This window comes from Cebus imitator, unplaced genomic scaffold (assembly GCF_001604975.1).
Source record: "Cebus imitator isolate Cc_AM_T3 unplaced genomic scaffold, Cebus_imitator-1.0 Scaffold244, whole genome shotgun sequence".
Classification (NCBI taxonomy): domain Eukaryota; kingdom Metazoa; phylum Chordata; class Mammalia; order Primates; family Cebidae; genus Cebus; species Cebus imitator.
The window spans coordinates 2299026-2315176 of NW_016107559.1; the positions used below are offsets into that span (position 1 = coordinate 2299026).

The window sequence follows — 16151 nt, forward strand, 5'->3', positions numbered from 1 at the left end:
GATAAAATAAAATTTCAAAAGCACACTACATAAAAACTAAACTTTTCTAACCCCAACCCAGAGACAACCACTATGACGCCAGTTTCTATTTAAAAGAATAACAACTTGTGTCTTGCTTTGGTTTTTTAAGCTCTTTTTTTTAACTTAACAATTATTCATGTCTGCACAATCAAATCTACTTCAATTTCTTCCCACAGATGCACAGTATTTCATTTAAAAGACCAAATCAAGCTCTTATTAAGGCATGTGTAGTCTGGTTTCCTGCACTGAATTTCTTTCTATAGTCAAATTTATCAAACTTTCCTGTTACAATTTTTTTGGTTGTCTTGCTTAGGAATAACTTCTCAAAGTGAAGATTATTCTTTTTTCCCCTTGTTCTCCACTAAGTTTAAAGCTTTGCTTTTACATTAAATTCATATCCATCTATAATTTATTTTTGTAAGTATATAGTACGAGGAGTCATTCTTTTTTCATTCCAGATGGTGAGATCTCAGCATTTTCCCAACATTGTTCTGAAATTGTATCTTTATTTTATATTAAGTTCTTGTATCTCTTTGGGTCTATTTCCAAGCTACTGTTGATTTCCCTGAACAATCTTTCTAATATGAGCCATTCTAAACTGTTTTAATCATTACTGTGTAATACATTTTAAAATCCATTAAGACTCGTTTCCTTCAGAATAATTTACACTATTATCACACATTGTTTTTAAAAAGTTCTCTTTAAACACCACAGTTAAGAATGTGTGTACATATACTATTATCATCATCATTATGTACACTATTAACCACTATTCTTTAATCTTGATTCTGTCTCACTGCTTCTCCCCTCTCCAGACACAGAGGAAACCATTCGTCAGTTATGTGTCAACCCCTGCCTACTTTTTTCCTACACATTAACATGTATACCCACAGAAAATGTACATATTGTTTATGGGTTTTGTCTGGTTTATGGTTATTGCCTATACTCCTTTGCAACCTGCTTTTTTTTTTTTTTTTTTCACTCAATAACAAAGCCTCAAAACCACACTCATTTAATATGCTTACACAGTACATATTTTAACTACCTTGCAGTATCAGGTAGTAAGGCTTCTCAAATTTTACAAAGTCCAAGAATCCCAAGAATTCACCAGGAGGGCTTGTTGATTTCTGGGATCCACTCCTAGACAATCCCGACTTAAAGGTCCAGAGTGGCCCAAGAATTCAAGTCAAACACATTTTCAGTGATGCTGCTGTGGCCTATTGACTTCTACACTTTGAGAGTCCTGTTCTCCACTACGAATAAACCACAGGTCAATTTAGGATTCCAATTTGTTCTTTACTACAAACAATACAGTCATGTGCACAAGTGTAGTTTCTCTCAGGTAGATGTCAAGTGGAATTTGCACTGTAATAGTTTTAAGAACAAAATTGACCTAAAGAAACAAATCCTTAATAACAAAATGTCAGGTCAATGGCCATAAACAGACTTCCTGATACTCTACAAACTCATATCAGCTTATCTCCCGATAATTATTCACTAGGTTTTGTGCTTCACAGGATACCAGGTATTTTCCAGCAAAGATAAAGGAACATTTAAGCAGTTTATTTTTTGACTTTCTCTCATTTCTCTCTTCCTGTGTTATTTTTCCCTGAAGAAAAACTTTGAGAAATAAGAATAAACAGTTGGTGTAAAGTCCAACTAAGTAAGAAACTGTAGTGTCTATTTTCCTGGATCACTGACCATCAACTTACTCATGCAACTTCTGTAGGTCTGAAAAGATAATCCTGGGTCTTTTTAGAACAGGTAAGTAAAACTGCAACTCCAGGAAGAAAATAAAAGCAGAGATAACGAACAAACAAATTTAAATTGATGGTATTAGCACATTAAAATGTACTGATCAACTTTAAAATTCTCACACTGTAAGCTTTTTAAAAAAGGAACTTAAAGCAATTAAGAGAATAAGATGCAATAAAAAATATATATAAAAAGAGAATAAGATGTGCTATACTGACGTATTAAGTTCACAATATTTATGTGCTTTGGTGAACCAAATTTTGTTAGTAGCCATGGGTGAACCCATGGGTGAACCAATTGGTTAAATTTGTAGGTTCCCTCTCATACACAGACCTGATCAACCGAACTTTGACGTAACAGCTTAACCTGACTCTAGGTATCCACTAGGACAATATGGTTGAACGCATTTCTAGCTGTACACGGGAAAGATGAATCAAGTTCGGCAATGGTGTCACAGAATGCTTAAAGCAGTGTTCTAGGCAAGAAACAGGGCAAATATTTAATTGCCTAAACCCATGATTTTTCTCAGGGAATCAATTATTTAGAAAGAGACCACCGGGTAAACAATGAACCAGGTGGCTCGGACTCCTCCAAACACGGGTGACTAAGTCAGACACAGAAACCACACTCAAAGGCAGAACACTAAAATGAAAGATCACAACTTATTTTTCTGATCACTGTCATATATATCATAACCCCTTTCTATGTCTGTAAATCCTTCCAGTCATTGCATAGTTTTCCATCGTGTCTGATTCTGACTCCAAAGATCGTAACTACTCCTCTGAGGTCCTGAGTTGCACTAAGTCACAGAACACAAACAGCTGCAGAGCCAGTGAAGGCTGGCCATAATATAACCCATGCTCTTAGGTCAAGTAATTGTGCTGTATGATTTCCAACCAACAGAACTCTGACTTAAGCATCTGCTTTGGTCATTTTACCTGATCACCTGGGGGTGGGGGTGGGGGTGGGAAATCTTGTCTTAAACTGCTCAATAATCCTAAACTATCTAAGTAGTAACTTAGTTGAGGTGTTTCTGCTGTCAACTTCTCACAAGAAATTACTTCTTGCTCCTCAAATATCCCAACACTCTTTTCCTTTTTTCCCCCTAAAGATCTACACAGGCAGAAGCTTGCTTGAATTTCTACTCAAGTTCACAAAGATACAGATATAACAGTGAAAAACTGAAACAATCCACAGGTTCAGATTCCAAGAGCTAACAAATATCAGAAGCAAATACAATGCCATTTAACAACTGAAAAGATTTACTGACATGGAAGGATGCGTATGATATATATGATAAAGACCATAATACAGATCAAGTACAAACGATGATCAGGGTGGCAATGTCATGTTATAATCCTTATTCTTTTTGGTTATCTGTATTTCCTAACGTTTCTACTCGAAACGAATGACTCTCACCTGCTTTCTCCTTCCCAGTGTCTCCCACCCTGCCCAAATCAACACAGAGTACAGAAATCTGGATTATGAAAATCTGTACTTATATTCTCCTTAGTAAACAATCAAAATAGACACAGCATAGGTTTTAAATGTTCAAAAAAAGCTTAGCATAGTATAGTCAGTTTTAGCAAAACAACAATCAAAATAAATGCATGAAGTTCCTGTAAACACATATTCTGAGACATAATTTCCTAGAATCCAGTTCCTACCTGTCAGTTGATGTTGGGCTAGTAGCCACTGGTGTCTCTGCTGGCTTTTCTGCAGGTTTCTCTTGTTTAGTTGCACTAGCAGGTGCAGGTTCAGGAGATGCTGTCGCTGATGCTGGAGTGACGGATGTTGGTGTTGAAGTGGGTGCCAAAGCAGGGGCAGGGGTTGGAGCTTGAGCCACAGTTGTTACTGTGGAGGAAGTAACTGCTGTAGTGCTGGCAGGAACTGACTGCTGAGTTGTAGCTGGTGCTGGTGTTGACACTGCTTTGGGCTAAACACATTAAAAAAGCAAAATAATTATGATAAAGCCTGTACCTTTATAGGATGCCACAAAAATAGCGCTAATAACAACCGGTAACTTAAAAATAATTTTGTAAAATGACACAATAAATGATCAATATGAGCAATCCAACTCATGGTTACTTTCAAAGGTCATGAGAGCATATGTTATTTTAATTATCAACCACAATTAATTTTACCCAACAATTTGTCTTCATATCAATATAAAACAAAAAGTCAAAAATTTGAAATATATATAGTATATATCAAAAAAAAAAAAAAAAGAAGAAACCATATCATTTTCCAAAAAAACTTCATGTACCTGGGTTTTAAAGTATCTAACACCACTTAAAAGCATTACCAAAATAATTTTCTTTTTTAAATTTAAAGACAGGGTCTTGCTACATTGCCCAGGCTGGTCTTGAATTCCTGGCCTCAAGCAACTCTCCCTCCACCACCTCCCAAAGTGCTAGGATTGCAGACATAAACTACTACACCCAGCCCAAAATAATGTTCTTGAAATGGCAGTATAAATGTTTATTTATGAACATGTCAAATATTCTGCTGTACTGTATTTTAGAAGAGGGAGGAAAATCCGAAAACTGACTACAAACCAACAGGTCCAAGTACAAAAAGGTTCATGATATTTTGATATGTATAGTTAAGCAGAAAAATAAAGGCCAAATTAAGTTACCTCCATGTGCTCAGCACTTTCTGAACTGGAATTAGAGCCATAAAGCTTCCCACAGAGTAAAAAACAATTAGCTGACCACTGGACAAGGCTTTAAACTACACTGGGTCCACTTACGTAATAACTATTTTCAATATAAGTTACACTGAGTGTGTTTGACTCGCCTTCTACCTCCTCCATCTCTGCCACCTTGAGACAGCAAGACCAACCCTTCCTCTTTCTCAGCCTACTCAATGTGAAGACAAAGATGAAGACCTTCACGATGATCCACTTATACTTAGTGAACACTAAAAATATTTTCTCTTGTGATTTTCTTTACATTTTTATTTTTTGTTTTGAGAGAGCGTCTCACTCTATCACCCAGGCTGGAGAGCAGTGGTGTGATCACAGCTCAATGCAGCCTCGACCTCCTAACGCTTCTGCCTCAGCTACTGCCCCCACCCCTGCCACCACGTAGATGGGACTCTGGGCTCACACTATCACTCCCCACTATTTTTTTTTTTTTTTTTTTTGGTAGAGAGAGTTTCGCCACCTTAACCAGGTCTCCCTCCAACTCCTAAGCTCAAGTGATCCGCCCACCTCATCCTCCCAAGTTGCAGAGATTACAGGCGTCAGCCACCATACCAGGCCATCATATTCTTAAGTTTCTCTAGCTTACTTTAATATAATATCATACATGTAACATACAAAACATGTATTAATTCAATGTTTATGTTATCAACAAGGCTTCTGGTTAAGAGTAGGCTACCAGTAGTTAAGTTTTGGGCAAATCAAAAGTTACATGTAGATTTCTGACTGTAGGGGAGAGGCTGGCACTCCTAACCCTTAGTGGTATTCAAGAGTCAACTGTAAATTTGTAAAAATCATACTACACAAGTTTTAATCTCCTAAGGCCTACCAAAACTCACTACCTGTTTAGTTCATAACTTTCCCAAGGACAAAAGGTAACTGTTTTGGTGGAAGACAGAGCTTAAATTCAACATAATTTGCCACAAGCATAAATAAACTCAAAAACCAATGAGCTGCCTTGTGTCTTTTTGATTTGAGCTAATAAAGAAGATACTGGGGGGGGGAAAAAAAGACTAGTGAAAGACAGGTCTTAAAAAAATGCTAGTAGCATTACTCCCTTCTTTTCCTATGTAGCTTAACTTTCTTAACTTATATTAACAATATAATATTCTGCAGATTATTAATGTTCTAAAACTTCAATGAGCTGAAATCCTCACGTCATTCTGGATCCTCAGTTATTCTGGATAAATTGGAGCTTTATAAAGGTGAAAATTCAGAGTTCAGAGTTTTAAGCACCAAAACTTTATAATAACCAATCTAGATAAAAATGTATTTTAAAATATGGTATACTCATTTTATATTTTCCTTATTTGTTATCAAAATAATATTGCAATATAACTTGCCTTCAAGATTCCTATTGCCAAGGACATAGTTTACTCTAAAAAGTACCAAGCCCCTCTCTGCATTTTAGTTTTTATTCTTGCTTTTGATCTTAGTAGCTTGTTCTTTCCCTTTTTTGTATTAATAAAGTCATTTCTCAGTGCTTCCATAATGCCTTACTATAGCAGCCTTCCATCCCTTCTTATAGCTGTCCTCTACTATTAACTTCAAAATAAAATAATCATAAATATCATTAGAATTCTACGTAATACTAGGAATGAAAGACTTTAAGGAAAAACTCAGGAATTGTATTTAATATAACAATAGGCTTCAAGTATCTATTCTTCAAATACATGTACCTATTGACACTTTTTCTGCTTATTAGTTGTGTTCTAAATAGTCATGATCACTGTAATATTAAAAGAAATAAGACCAGCGACAAAACATGTTCAAATGTGTGGCTATCACATTTCCTATTATGTACTATGTATGCTAAAACTAGATAGAATAGCATTCAGCCTTGAAAGGGAAGCAAATTCTGGCACATGCTATAACATAGATGAACCTTGACAACATTATGCTAAGTGAAATAAGCCAGTCACAAAAAGGCAAATACCACAGAATTCCACTTAAATGACGGTGACAGTTGCAAAACAATGTAACTATGTAATTGAACTGTACACTTAAAATGATTAAATTGGAAATTCGTCATGTATATTCTACCACAGACCTAGATGATAAAAACCTAGATGATACAAGGTTTCCTCAGGATTCTGCTTCTGTTTTTAAAGCTTAACATATAATTAAGTTCCTCAGTACAGCAAAATCAATATTCGTAATGGATTAAAAAATGTTGAAGTCCAACACATGGAAACTATTTAGCTGCTTTTTGTTTCCCAGTACAAAAGTATGTGATAATTAAAATTTATTCAACTCTATTTTCTACTACTAATTATTTTGTGACTTTGAGAACTCACATTTATTCCACTTTTGGCCTTTGAGGAACTGGTTTCAATTAGTGATTTAAATTCATTTTCAGTGCTACAAGGAACACTGTTCTTTCCCAGATTATGTCAATCCAATCCTAAAAATGAATGTCATGAGTACCACTTCTCCATTTGTCTCTTAATTCTACACTGCATGATTATATAACTTAACTATATACATAAAGTAGTCTCTTCTTCCTCACACACATCATTCCATCATTTCTTTAGTTACCTTTTCCTAAGTTTCTAAAATCATATTCTTTCGCTAATAAATAGCATTGTAATAATTAGCTTACAGGCTTTTTCGCCTTGAGGAATTTGTTAGGACTAGTGCACAATTTAGCAAGTCTATTTAAGGCAAGCTTATAAAAACTACAAAATAAACATTTATTCAATTTATAAGCACATTTTAAAAGAATTACATAAGTGATTTCAAAGATCTAGCAATAATTTTAACATGACATTTTATATTTCAGCTTTGACTTAAATAAAATTATATTAAAACTATATTATAGTTAATGCATAATTAATGTAAAACATTAATAACTTTATGATTAACTTAAGGTAAATTCTTAAAACCTTTCATAGTAGTTAAGTGCACACCACTATGGATGTGTATACACTGTGTCCATTGTGTGGACTTGGGACCATCATTTTTAAAAAGACTTGCATACACAAAGATATAGAGAATGAGGTTGAAACTTACTTTGGTCACCATAACCACCACAAAGTTTTTCTCATCAATTTTATATTCTTTGAGAGCAGTATCATCATTGAGGATTTTGCCTAATACAGTAAGAGAAAAATACATCATTTAAGGCACAGTAATCTTTCCCTTATACATAAAACAACTTTCTACTTGAAATATGAATTTCGGAAATACTAAAATATGAATCACCAACATAAATTCTATCAGTACTTTCCCCCCCAAAACACCAATCAATCAAGATAAAAATAAAAAAAACTCATAAGTGACAGGGCATGGTGGCTCACAGTTATAATCCCAACACTCTGGGAGGCTGAAGAGGGAATATAGCTCCCAGCCAGGAGTTTGAGACCTGCCTGGACAACATAGCAAAACCCTGTTTATACAAAATAAAAATAAAAAATTCAAAGTTAGCCAGGCATTTGTGGCACATACCTATGCTCCTAGCTACTTGGAGGCTGAGGGAGGGGGATGACTTGAGCCCAGGAGTTCAAGGACACAGCGAGCCATAATCGCACCACTGCACTCTAGCCTGGGTGACAGAGCCAGACCCTCCCTCCAAATAAATAAAACTGAAAGCCATAAACATCTGACTAAAAGATGCCAAACTTATATACTGTATATAATATTAACAATCAGTTTTTTACAAATCTATTACTTAATTATGTAACTTACTGGGCAAGGAAACATGAAAAAGGCCATGAAAAGGAGATCATGAAGATAAAGAAAATTCAATAATTTGATTGCACAGGGGTCCTCTGGAAAATAACCTACATTCTTTTCTGGTATGAAAAAGGGGAGAGGAATAAATTTCCTGCTCCCCAAAATACTGATGCCTGATAAATCAGATACTTAAAAGTATTTCAGAAAATGACATGATATCTAAGAAAGTGCAAGATGCTACAGAACTCAAAATGCACGAAGAAGTAAACAAGACTGTGGTCATGTTGAAGGTAGGTAGGCAGGACTCCCTGATGTTTCCTGCTCCGTGAATTTAGTCCTCCATCTTTAAAAAGCTATTGAATCAAAAGATACTAACATTAAGACAGAAAGGAATATAGTCAGGAATGAGAAAACAGGTCAAAGTCAGAAACTGGAAATTTGAATTTTATGCTTGCTTCTTTAGGTTCTGAATTCTGACCTATAAAAATAATGGGACTGAATCATCACATTAGCATTTCCTCCAGGCTGTCTCAGTTTAGGAAACACTATTCAGAAAAAGAGAAGAATCCATGGGCGGGTCAAACACCCACCTTACCAACATCTACAATGAAAGTATTTTCTCTACTAAATTTGGATATCGAGTGTATTTTTAACATACATTTTCCTGTTTACTAGGGAGGCTAAATTTATCATTCCTATTCTTATCCTTTGCTGCTTTATTGGTCATCTTTTCCTTACTAATTTCTAAGAATTCTTTAAATAATCTGATTATTATCTTTCTTCTTGTGTCTTTCTGTGCAATGTGTTTTCTGTATTCTTCAGTTTTCGTTAAATTTTACAGGAATGATTCCAAGCACACCAATAGTAACTAACACAATCAGTATGAATGGTTTCAATTCAATTTTTTTAAAAAAGCTCAGTTTGATTAAAAACACGAAAGCCAGTTACATGATGCTTACAAAAGATAAAACTAAACAAAACAAACACCATTTGATGGAAAAATACATGGGGCAAATGTGAATAAAGAGAAGATTGAATATTAATATATTTAAATGACTGCTCTTTCACTGCTTTTATTTGTACAATCATTTTTCTGACAATCAATTTGAATACACTACAATTTGTAAGATAACATTTCTAAAAGATTATCACTATAAGCAAGACATGGCATGTTAATTTTAATATTTAATTCATACCTGCATAAATTAATTTTTGACCTGCTACCGGAAAGGCATCTTTCCCCTTTTCAGATTCAATCTTCTCTTTCAGTGCTTTCACCTATAGGAAAAATAAAGATTTTTTTTTTTTTTTTTTTTTGGAGAAAGTCTAAACAAAAAATGACAATCCAGAATCTGAATAAATAATGGAAGACAAAAAATTATATACATAATTATTAATACTTCCAAAACATCAAAGATTATGTTTCTCCAATTTATATCAAAAAAGATTCAACATTAACTCACATTATTAGGGCATGATAGGCATAAACTTTAAAACCATCTAATACACATAGGTTCTTTAAAATTTACTAGTTGATTTCATTAATTTAAAACAAAGTTTCCAACATCAAAGTTTTGATTTACATAATGTTTATGGGTTTATTTCCCACAGAGCAAGAAAATAAAGCTCGATCACCTAAAATGTCTAAGAAATAAAACAGTCTCATCAATAAGAATACTTCAATGTTAAAGGTTAAATTGTGAATGTTAAAAGGCAAATGATTCATTTTAAGAGTCTTATATTTCATTACAATCACCAGGGGGACTTTACAAAGACCAATTAAAACATAATCTCTGAGGGTGAGATCTTGACATCAGTATTTTTAAAAAGCTTTACAGGTGGTTCCAAAGTTCAGCCCAGGCTGAAAATCACCAGACGACTTCAATGCTCTTAAACAAGTAGCTTAGCTTCTCTCAGCATCAGTTTCATCTATAAGAGGAGCTGGAATCCATGACCTTTACAGTCTCTTCAATTCCTAAAATTGTGTGACAATAGGCTCATTATAAAGTATTTGGGAAAACGAGTCTAATGGACTTCTTAACCTGTTAAGTAGGGAGGCACAGGAGTAAAAAAAAAAAAAAGGCAGAGATGACTTTCCCATGTGCCTTAATATAACTATTTTCATTACTTTACACTGATATTCCTGAAATGGGTTAGCAGCATCATTGCTATTCTGATGTTTCCCGAAGTAGAAATCCATCGCAAAAATCTCAATCCACTATTTTCCACTGTTCCCCATTTCAAAGGTAAAACCAACACAAGTAAAATCTTCTTAAAGCCAAACATGAGACTTGCAAAGGAAAGTAAAAGTGTCAGTCTTCTCAGTGGTTTGTTGTTGTTACTGTTATTTTGGCACATATTTCTGCAGAAAACATTAATACTTATAATAAATTTATTATATTTAAATGAACATTAATAAAGTTTGTTTTAATTTATAATATGGTAAACATTAATAAATGTTAAGTACATTGGGCCAGGCACAGTGGCTCACGCCTGTAATCCCACCACTTTGGGAGGCTCAGGTGGGAGGAAAACCTGAGGCCAGGAGTTCAAGACCAGCCTGGCCAACGTGGTGAAACCCTGTCTCTACTAAAAATGCTAAAAAATTAGCCTAGTGTGGTGGTACACTCCTGTTATCCCAGCTATTGGGAAGGCCAAGGAACACAAATCACATGAACCCTGGAAGCAAAGGCTGCAGTGAGCCAAGATCACGCCACTGCACTCCAGCCTGGGTGACAGAGTGAGAATCTGTCCTAAAAAATAAATTAAATAAATGTAAGCACATCAACAAAAGTTATTTTGGAGCACTCAATAACTTATTTAAATGTAAACACGTCTTGAAACCAAATCATTTGAGGACTGCTATCCCTACATGCTAAAAAAGACTTCCCAAGAAGTGATGGCAGCGAATGAGTGGAACACTCAGTGGTGAATGGTAAACTTCCTTTCAAGCTTTTTTGTTTACAGAGAGACAAAAGCATACAATACTTGCAAGTGTGATTATTTGGTGAAAACTACAAATAAATTACAGATCAAGTGTATCTCTATGCACGAACCCAGTTCTCAAAACAATACATAGCGGTTTGGCATTGAGTGGGTGCTTCCTTTTTCTGTTGATGAATAAATTAACAGAGTATAGACATATGTGAAGAAAAAAGACACATATGAAGCAACAAATAAAAGAAAATAAGCAGAAATATCTCATTCTTGACAGGTTAGAATGAGGTAAAACATTTCAGATTTCAAAAAGCCTAAATAATGGACTCTCTAGCTTTATATATCAAAAATGAGGGAGGAGAGGAGAAAAGGAAAAAAGCCCCACAAATTAAAGAAAACCTGAACCAGAAAAGGACCTTTAATCATTAACTACTAAATAACTTTTGTTTCATAGAAATCGTAACTGATTAAACAATATTAAGGGTGGGCATGGTGGCTTACACCTATAATCCCAGTACTTTGGGAGGCCAAGGCAGATGGATCATTTGAGGTTAGGAGTTTGAGACCAGCCTGGCCAACATGGCAAAACTCTGTCTCTACTAAAAATAGTAAAATTAGCTGAGCATGGTGGCACATGCCTGTAATCCTAGCTACTTGGGAGGCTGAGGCAGGAGAATTGCTTGAACCCGGGAGGCGGAGGTTGCAGTAAGCCAAGATCACGTCATTACAATTCAGCCTGGGTGACAAGAGCAAGACTCCAACTCAAAAACTAAAAAGCAAAACAAAACAAAAAACACCCAACACAGAGTATTAAGAACAGTGGGAACTCCAAAATACCTGTACGATTTGGCTAAAGAAATAATCATAGACTAAACACTAAAAATGTTTATTCAACAAAAAAGGAAAATTAACGGGGTAAACACACAACTAAAACAGGAAAAATGGACAAATAATAAAAAGAAAAAAATGACAAAGAGAAAAGGCAGCTGGGTGCAGTGGCTCATGTCTGTAACCCCAGCACTTTGGAAGGCCGAAGTGGGCAGATCATTTGAGGCCAGGAGTTCAAGGCCAACCTGGCCAACATGGTGAAACTCTGTCTCTACTAAAAATACGAAACTTAGCTGGGCATGGTGGCACACGTCTGTAATCCCAGCTACTTGGGAGGCTGAGACACAACAATTGCTTGAACTTGGGAGATGGAGGCTGCAGTGAGCCAAGATCGCGCCACTGCACTCCAGCCTAAGTGACAGAGTGAGACTGTCTCAAGAAAAAAAATAAAAGAAAAAAGAGAAAAGGCATAAATTTTTACACTAATAAAAAAAATTGGACAAAGGACAGACAATTCACAATCACACAGTCATAACAAAGAAAAGCTTAACCTCATTAGTAACCAAACATAATTTTTTTTTTTTTTTTTTTTTTTNTTTTTTGAGACGGAGTCCTGCTCTGTCACCAGGCTGGAGCACAGTAATGCAGTCGCGGCTCACTGCAACCTCCGCCTCCTGAATAGCTGGGACCACAGGTGGGTGCCAAACGCCTGGCTAATTTTTGTATTTTTAGTAGAGACGGGGGTTTCACCATGTTGGCCAGGATAGTCTTGATCTCTTGACCTCCTGTGATCCACCTGCCTCCGCCTCCCAAAGTGCTGGGATTACAGGCGTGAGCCACTGCACCCGGCCCAAACATAAATTTTGATGCCTCGTGTTATTAATCCAATAAACTTTCACACTGGAAAGATTGTTTTGAGTAAGTCTTGTCATTAAAAGTGAAGAGACACATTCTCAGAGTAAGAAAGTATCAAATGACCCAAAATTTTTCAGGGCAATATGCCAAGATGTCTCAACATTTTTAAGGTGGTGGGGGAGGTACAGGGATTTGACCCAACAGTATCACTTCAAAGAAAGTAACTAAACCAGACTTTAGAACCAGGTTCACTGACCTGTCTAAAATTCTGGCATTGCTTCTTTACCTTGAACACAACAATAATTGTTACTTACAATCCATTTAACTCATCTATCTAAACTCACGGAACACAGGCTGAATTTTGTCATCCAAAAACCACTCCATCTTTAAAATTGTAAGTGAACAGTCTTCTGTTCCTACCAGCTCTTAGCAATTGTTCACTACACTTGCTCTTGAGCCTCCTTAAGACTTGGTCCCTAGAGTCTCTACTTTCATTTCCATCTTCACTATCAGCTCTATTTTGCTTAGACAACACTGCCATTGCTCCTATCACCTTCTTTGTAGTATCAAAGACTTCCTTGTCTTTCTGCTGCTCCTGACAAGCAAAATTCTGTATTTGGACCAACACCATTTATTTCGATCAGTACTTAACCCCTAAAATTTACTCCAACCACTCTGTGGTGTCTCATTCTCCTAACCTTACTTAGCTAACAAATCTCAACTTTTACCTACGAGACTGCCTATCTACATTTACACCCCATTTTCTAAATGCTAGTGGAGAAAAGGATATACTAAATCCTCTGTTCCCCTGCTTAGCTCTCTTCTCCATCCTCCGAAAGGATATTTCAAATTGGTACCCTAAATCTGATTCCCAGGACCCTCTCCCACTCTCTACAGGTGACCACTTTGTACCTTATTAAAAACAGAAGACAGAGGAACTTATTTTTAACTTTCTGCTTAACTTTGTTGCATCCAGACCCACCTACATCTCCTTTTCACCTATTAAATAATAGTAGTATCCCTTTCTTTCAAACCCAATTCTTTCCACCGGTCCTCTGGTTCTCCTCCAAATATTTTTCAGTATCTTACTAAATTCATTATATTTCCTATCTCCCCCAGCTTTTTCAACCTCTCTGTCAGCTCACTTTCATTCACATTTAGACCTAACTCTTTATCATCTTAAAAAACAAACACTTAACAACCTTGTCTCCTCCTTGACTCTCTCCCCTTAATCTAATTCTTCAAAAATGCAAATACACACATTGTCTTCACTTAATCATAATCCCAAACCGACTACTCAAAAGAGAGCAATACTGTGCTAATAAACAAAAACATGAAATTTGTTCTCATTTTGCTTATTTTCTTTGGTAGTCCTCCCCCAACCCCGTGGCCATTCCATTAACACTGCTCTTTAGCAACATCGCTGAATTCTGCAACATCATAAAACACTTAAATGCCTCTTTAACATATTTTTTTTTTTCAGTCTCCGTAGAGATTGTCAAAAATTGCCAATGCCGACTATATTTCAAGTCGTCATGGTGGGGTACTGGGAAAAGTTTTCAATGAACAATAATCATGCCTCGGATAAATCTCATTGGCGATGATACTGCCACTGCACAAAGCTCATAAGACACTTCTTAATTCTCGCCTATCTTACTCTTGCCATGTGTAACAGCACTGACCTGTCCCACCTTTACATACCACCATCCCTTGGCTTCCATGATGCCGTACCTTTGGTTTTCCTATCTCTCTGCTCACTGCTTCACGAAATCCTCTTCCCTGGCCAGCCTTTAAGTATTACTTAGACTTCCAGGAGAATCTACTGTATCTACTTCTAGTTTTAATAACCATGCAGATGTTGTCTGTTATTTCTAGCCCAGGTCTCTCTCCTCAACCTTCATTTATGCACACTTAACTCTCTACTGAACACCTTCACTGGATGCCCTAGAGGCATTTAAACCATAATGTATTTGTGGAAGAACTGTGTCTAAATTAGTTTGTCTAAATCACCCCTAACACAACCAAATTGAGCATATTTTAAAATAGATTAGCAAGAAAGACTGCCTTCTTTCTGGATGCTTCAAAGGCAGAGATAGGAACTTAGCACAAGGTTTCTCTTGGAAAAGACATGGCCCATAATAGATGCAATTACAACTCCTCCAACTGTGCTGAACCCCACGCCAATGCTCCCATTCCAGTAAGCCATTTCAAGAGTGAATATAAACCTGAGCACCATAGTCCCAGTATATAACCAGGGCTAGAGCTTCCATTGTGATGCTTATTCCCTCCTACATAAATAATGGTGGTTTATCATCAATTCCACTAGAGACAAAGGCATGGTTAACATTCAAGAAATCAGACTTTTTTCTAGCTACTTAAATCTCTCTTACAAAATTATGCATTTAAAAATAAAAATGTACTCAATGTAACATTAAACATTATGGGCATGGTTTTTCTTTTTTCCTCCAAAGGAAAACAATCATAATAGTGTATTTAAAAGTGCCACCACACAGCTAAACTTACCGTCTAATTATTTCCTAATGTGAGCACTACCGTGCAATCTCTTGTGCACTGGCACTATTCTAGTTCAGGCCAATGACCATTAAAAGTAGTCATTTCTCCTGTAATCCCAACAGTTCAAGGTCTGTCTGGTCAACATAATGAGCCACCATCTCAAAAAAAATGTTTAATTAGATGGGTGCCCACTTATAGTCCCAGTTACCTTGGGAGGCTGAGGTGAAAGGACTGACTGAGCCCAGGAGTTCAAGGTTAGAGTGAGCTATAGCCCTGTTAGTGTACTCTAGCCTGGGCAACTGGGCAAGACCCTGCCTCTTAAAAAAAAAAGTAGTTTTCTTTCAACAAATTTAGGTCATGCATGAGACATCAAAATAGTATCTTGCAAATCATACTCCTATGATAGTATAATGGGCTGCCATGTCAATCTTCTTACACAGCACTTTGCATAAGATTTCTAGGCTACTGCTTGTTAATTAGGTCAGCAACTGCATATTCCATATAAGAGTTTGCTCAATCTTACAGTATTATTTTTCCTTATTTTTGTAACTATGTTATTTCTTATCACTGTTGTAACTACATACAGTAAAAAGAATTGTGTAAAGCTTAATGGGTAGCCCTGAAATATAAAATCTGAATAAAAGCTAATGTATGCTATGTACTTGCCATATGCCAGGCAGTGTACTAACGGCCTCACAATAATTAACTCTTTTAATTGGTATGATAGCTCTATAAGGTTATAGTAGCCAGCATCAAAGATAGCCCTCAATGACTCCCATCTCCTGGTATTCAAGCCTTTGTACATACCCTTTGCATACTTAATTATGGCTAGTCCACAAGAACAGTAAGATACTGCTGAATT

General features: G+C 36.1%; 1 protein-coding gene and 1 non-coding gene across 2 annotated transcripts in view; both read right to left on the reverse strand.

Annotated features, from left to right (window-relative positions):
- The window catches only part of RAD23B (RAD23 homolog B, nucleotide excision repair protein), a 47352-nt gene that overhangs the window by 20840 nt on the left and 10361 nt on the right, over positions 1-16151 (reverse strand). The window contains exons 3-5 of the mRNA XM_017498574.1: positions 9352-9433; positions 7493-7572; positions 3444-3712 (exon numbers count right to left, since the gene is read on the reverse strand). Of these exons, the coding sequence (XP_017354063.1) occupies positions 3444-3712; positions 7493-7572; positions 9352-9433 (431 nt within the window). The remainder of the gene's footprint in view (positions 1-3443; positions 3713-7492; positions 7573-9351; positions 9434-16151) is intronic.
- LOC119466967 lies at positions 14259-14399 on the reverse strand. The gene has a single exon (XR_005195477.1). It is a non-coding gene; the product is annotated as a U4 spliceosomal RNA (small nuclear RNA).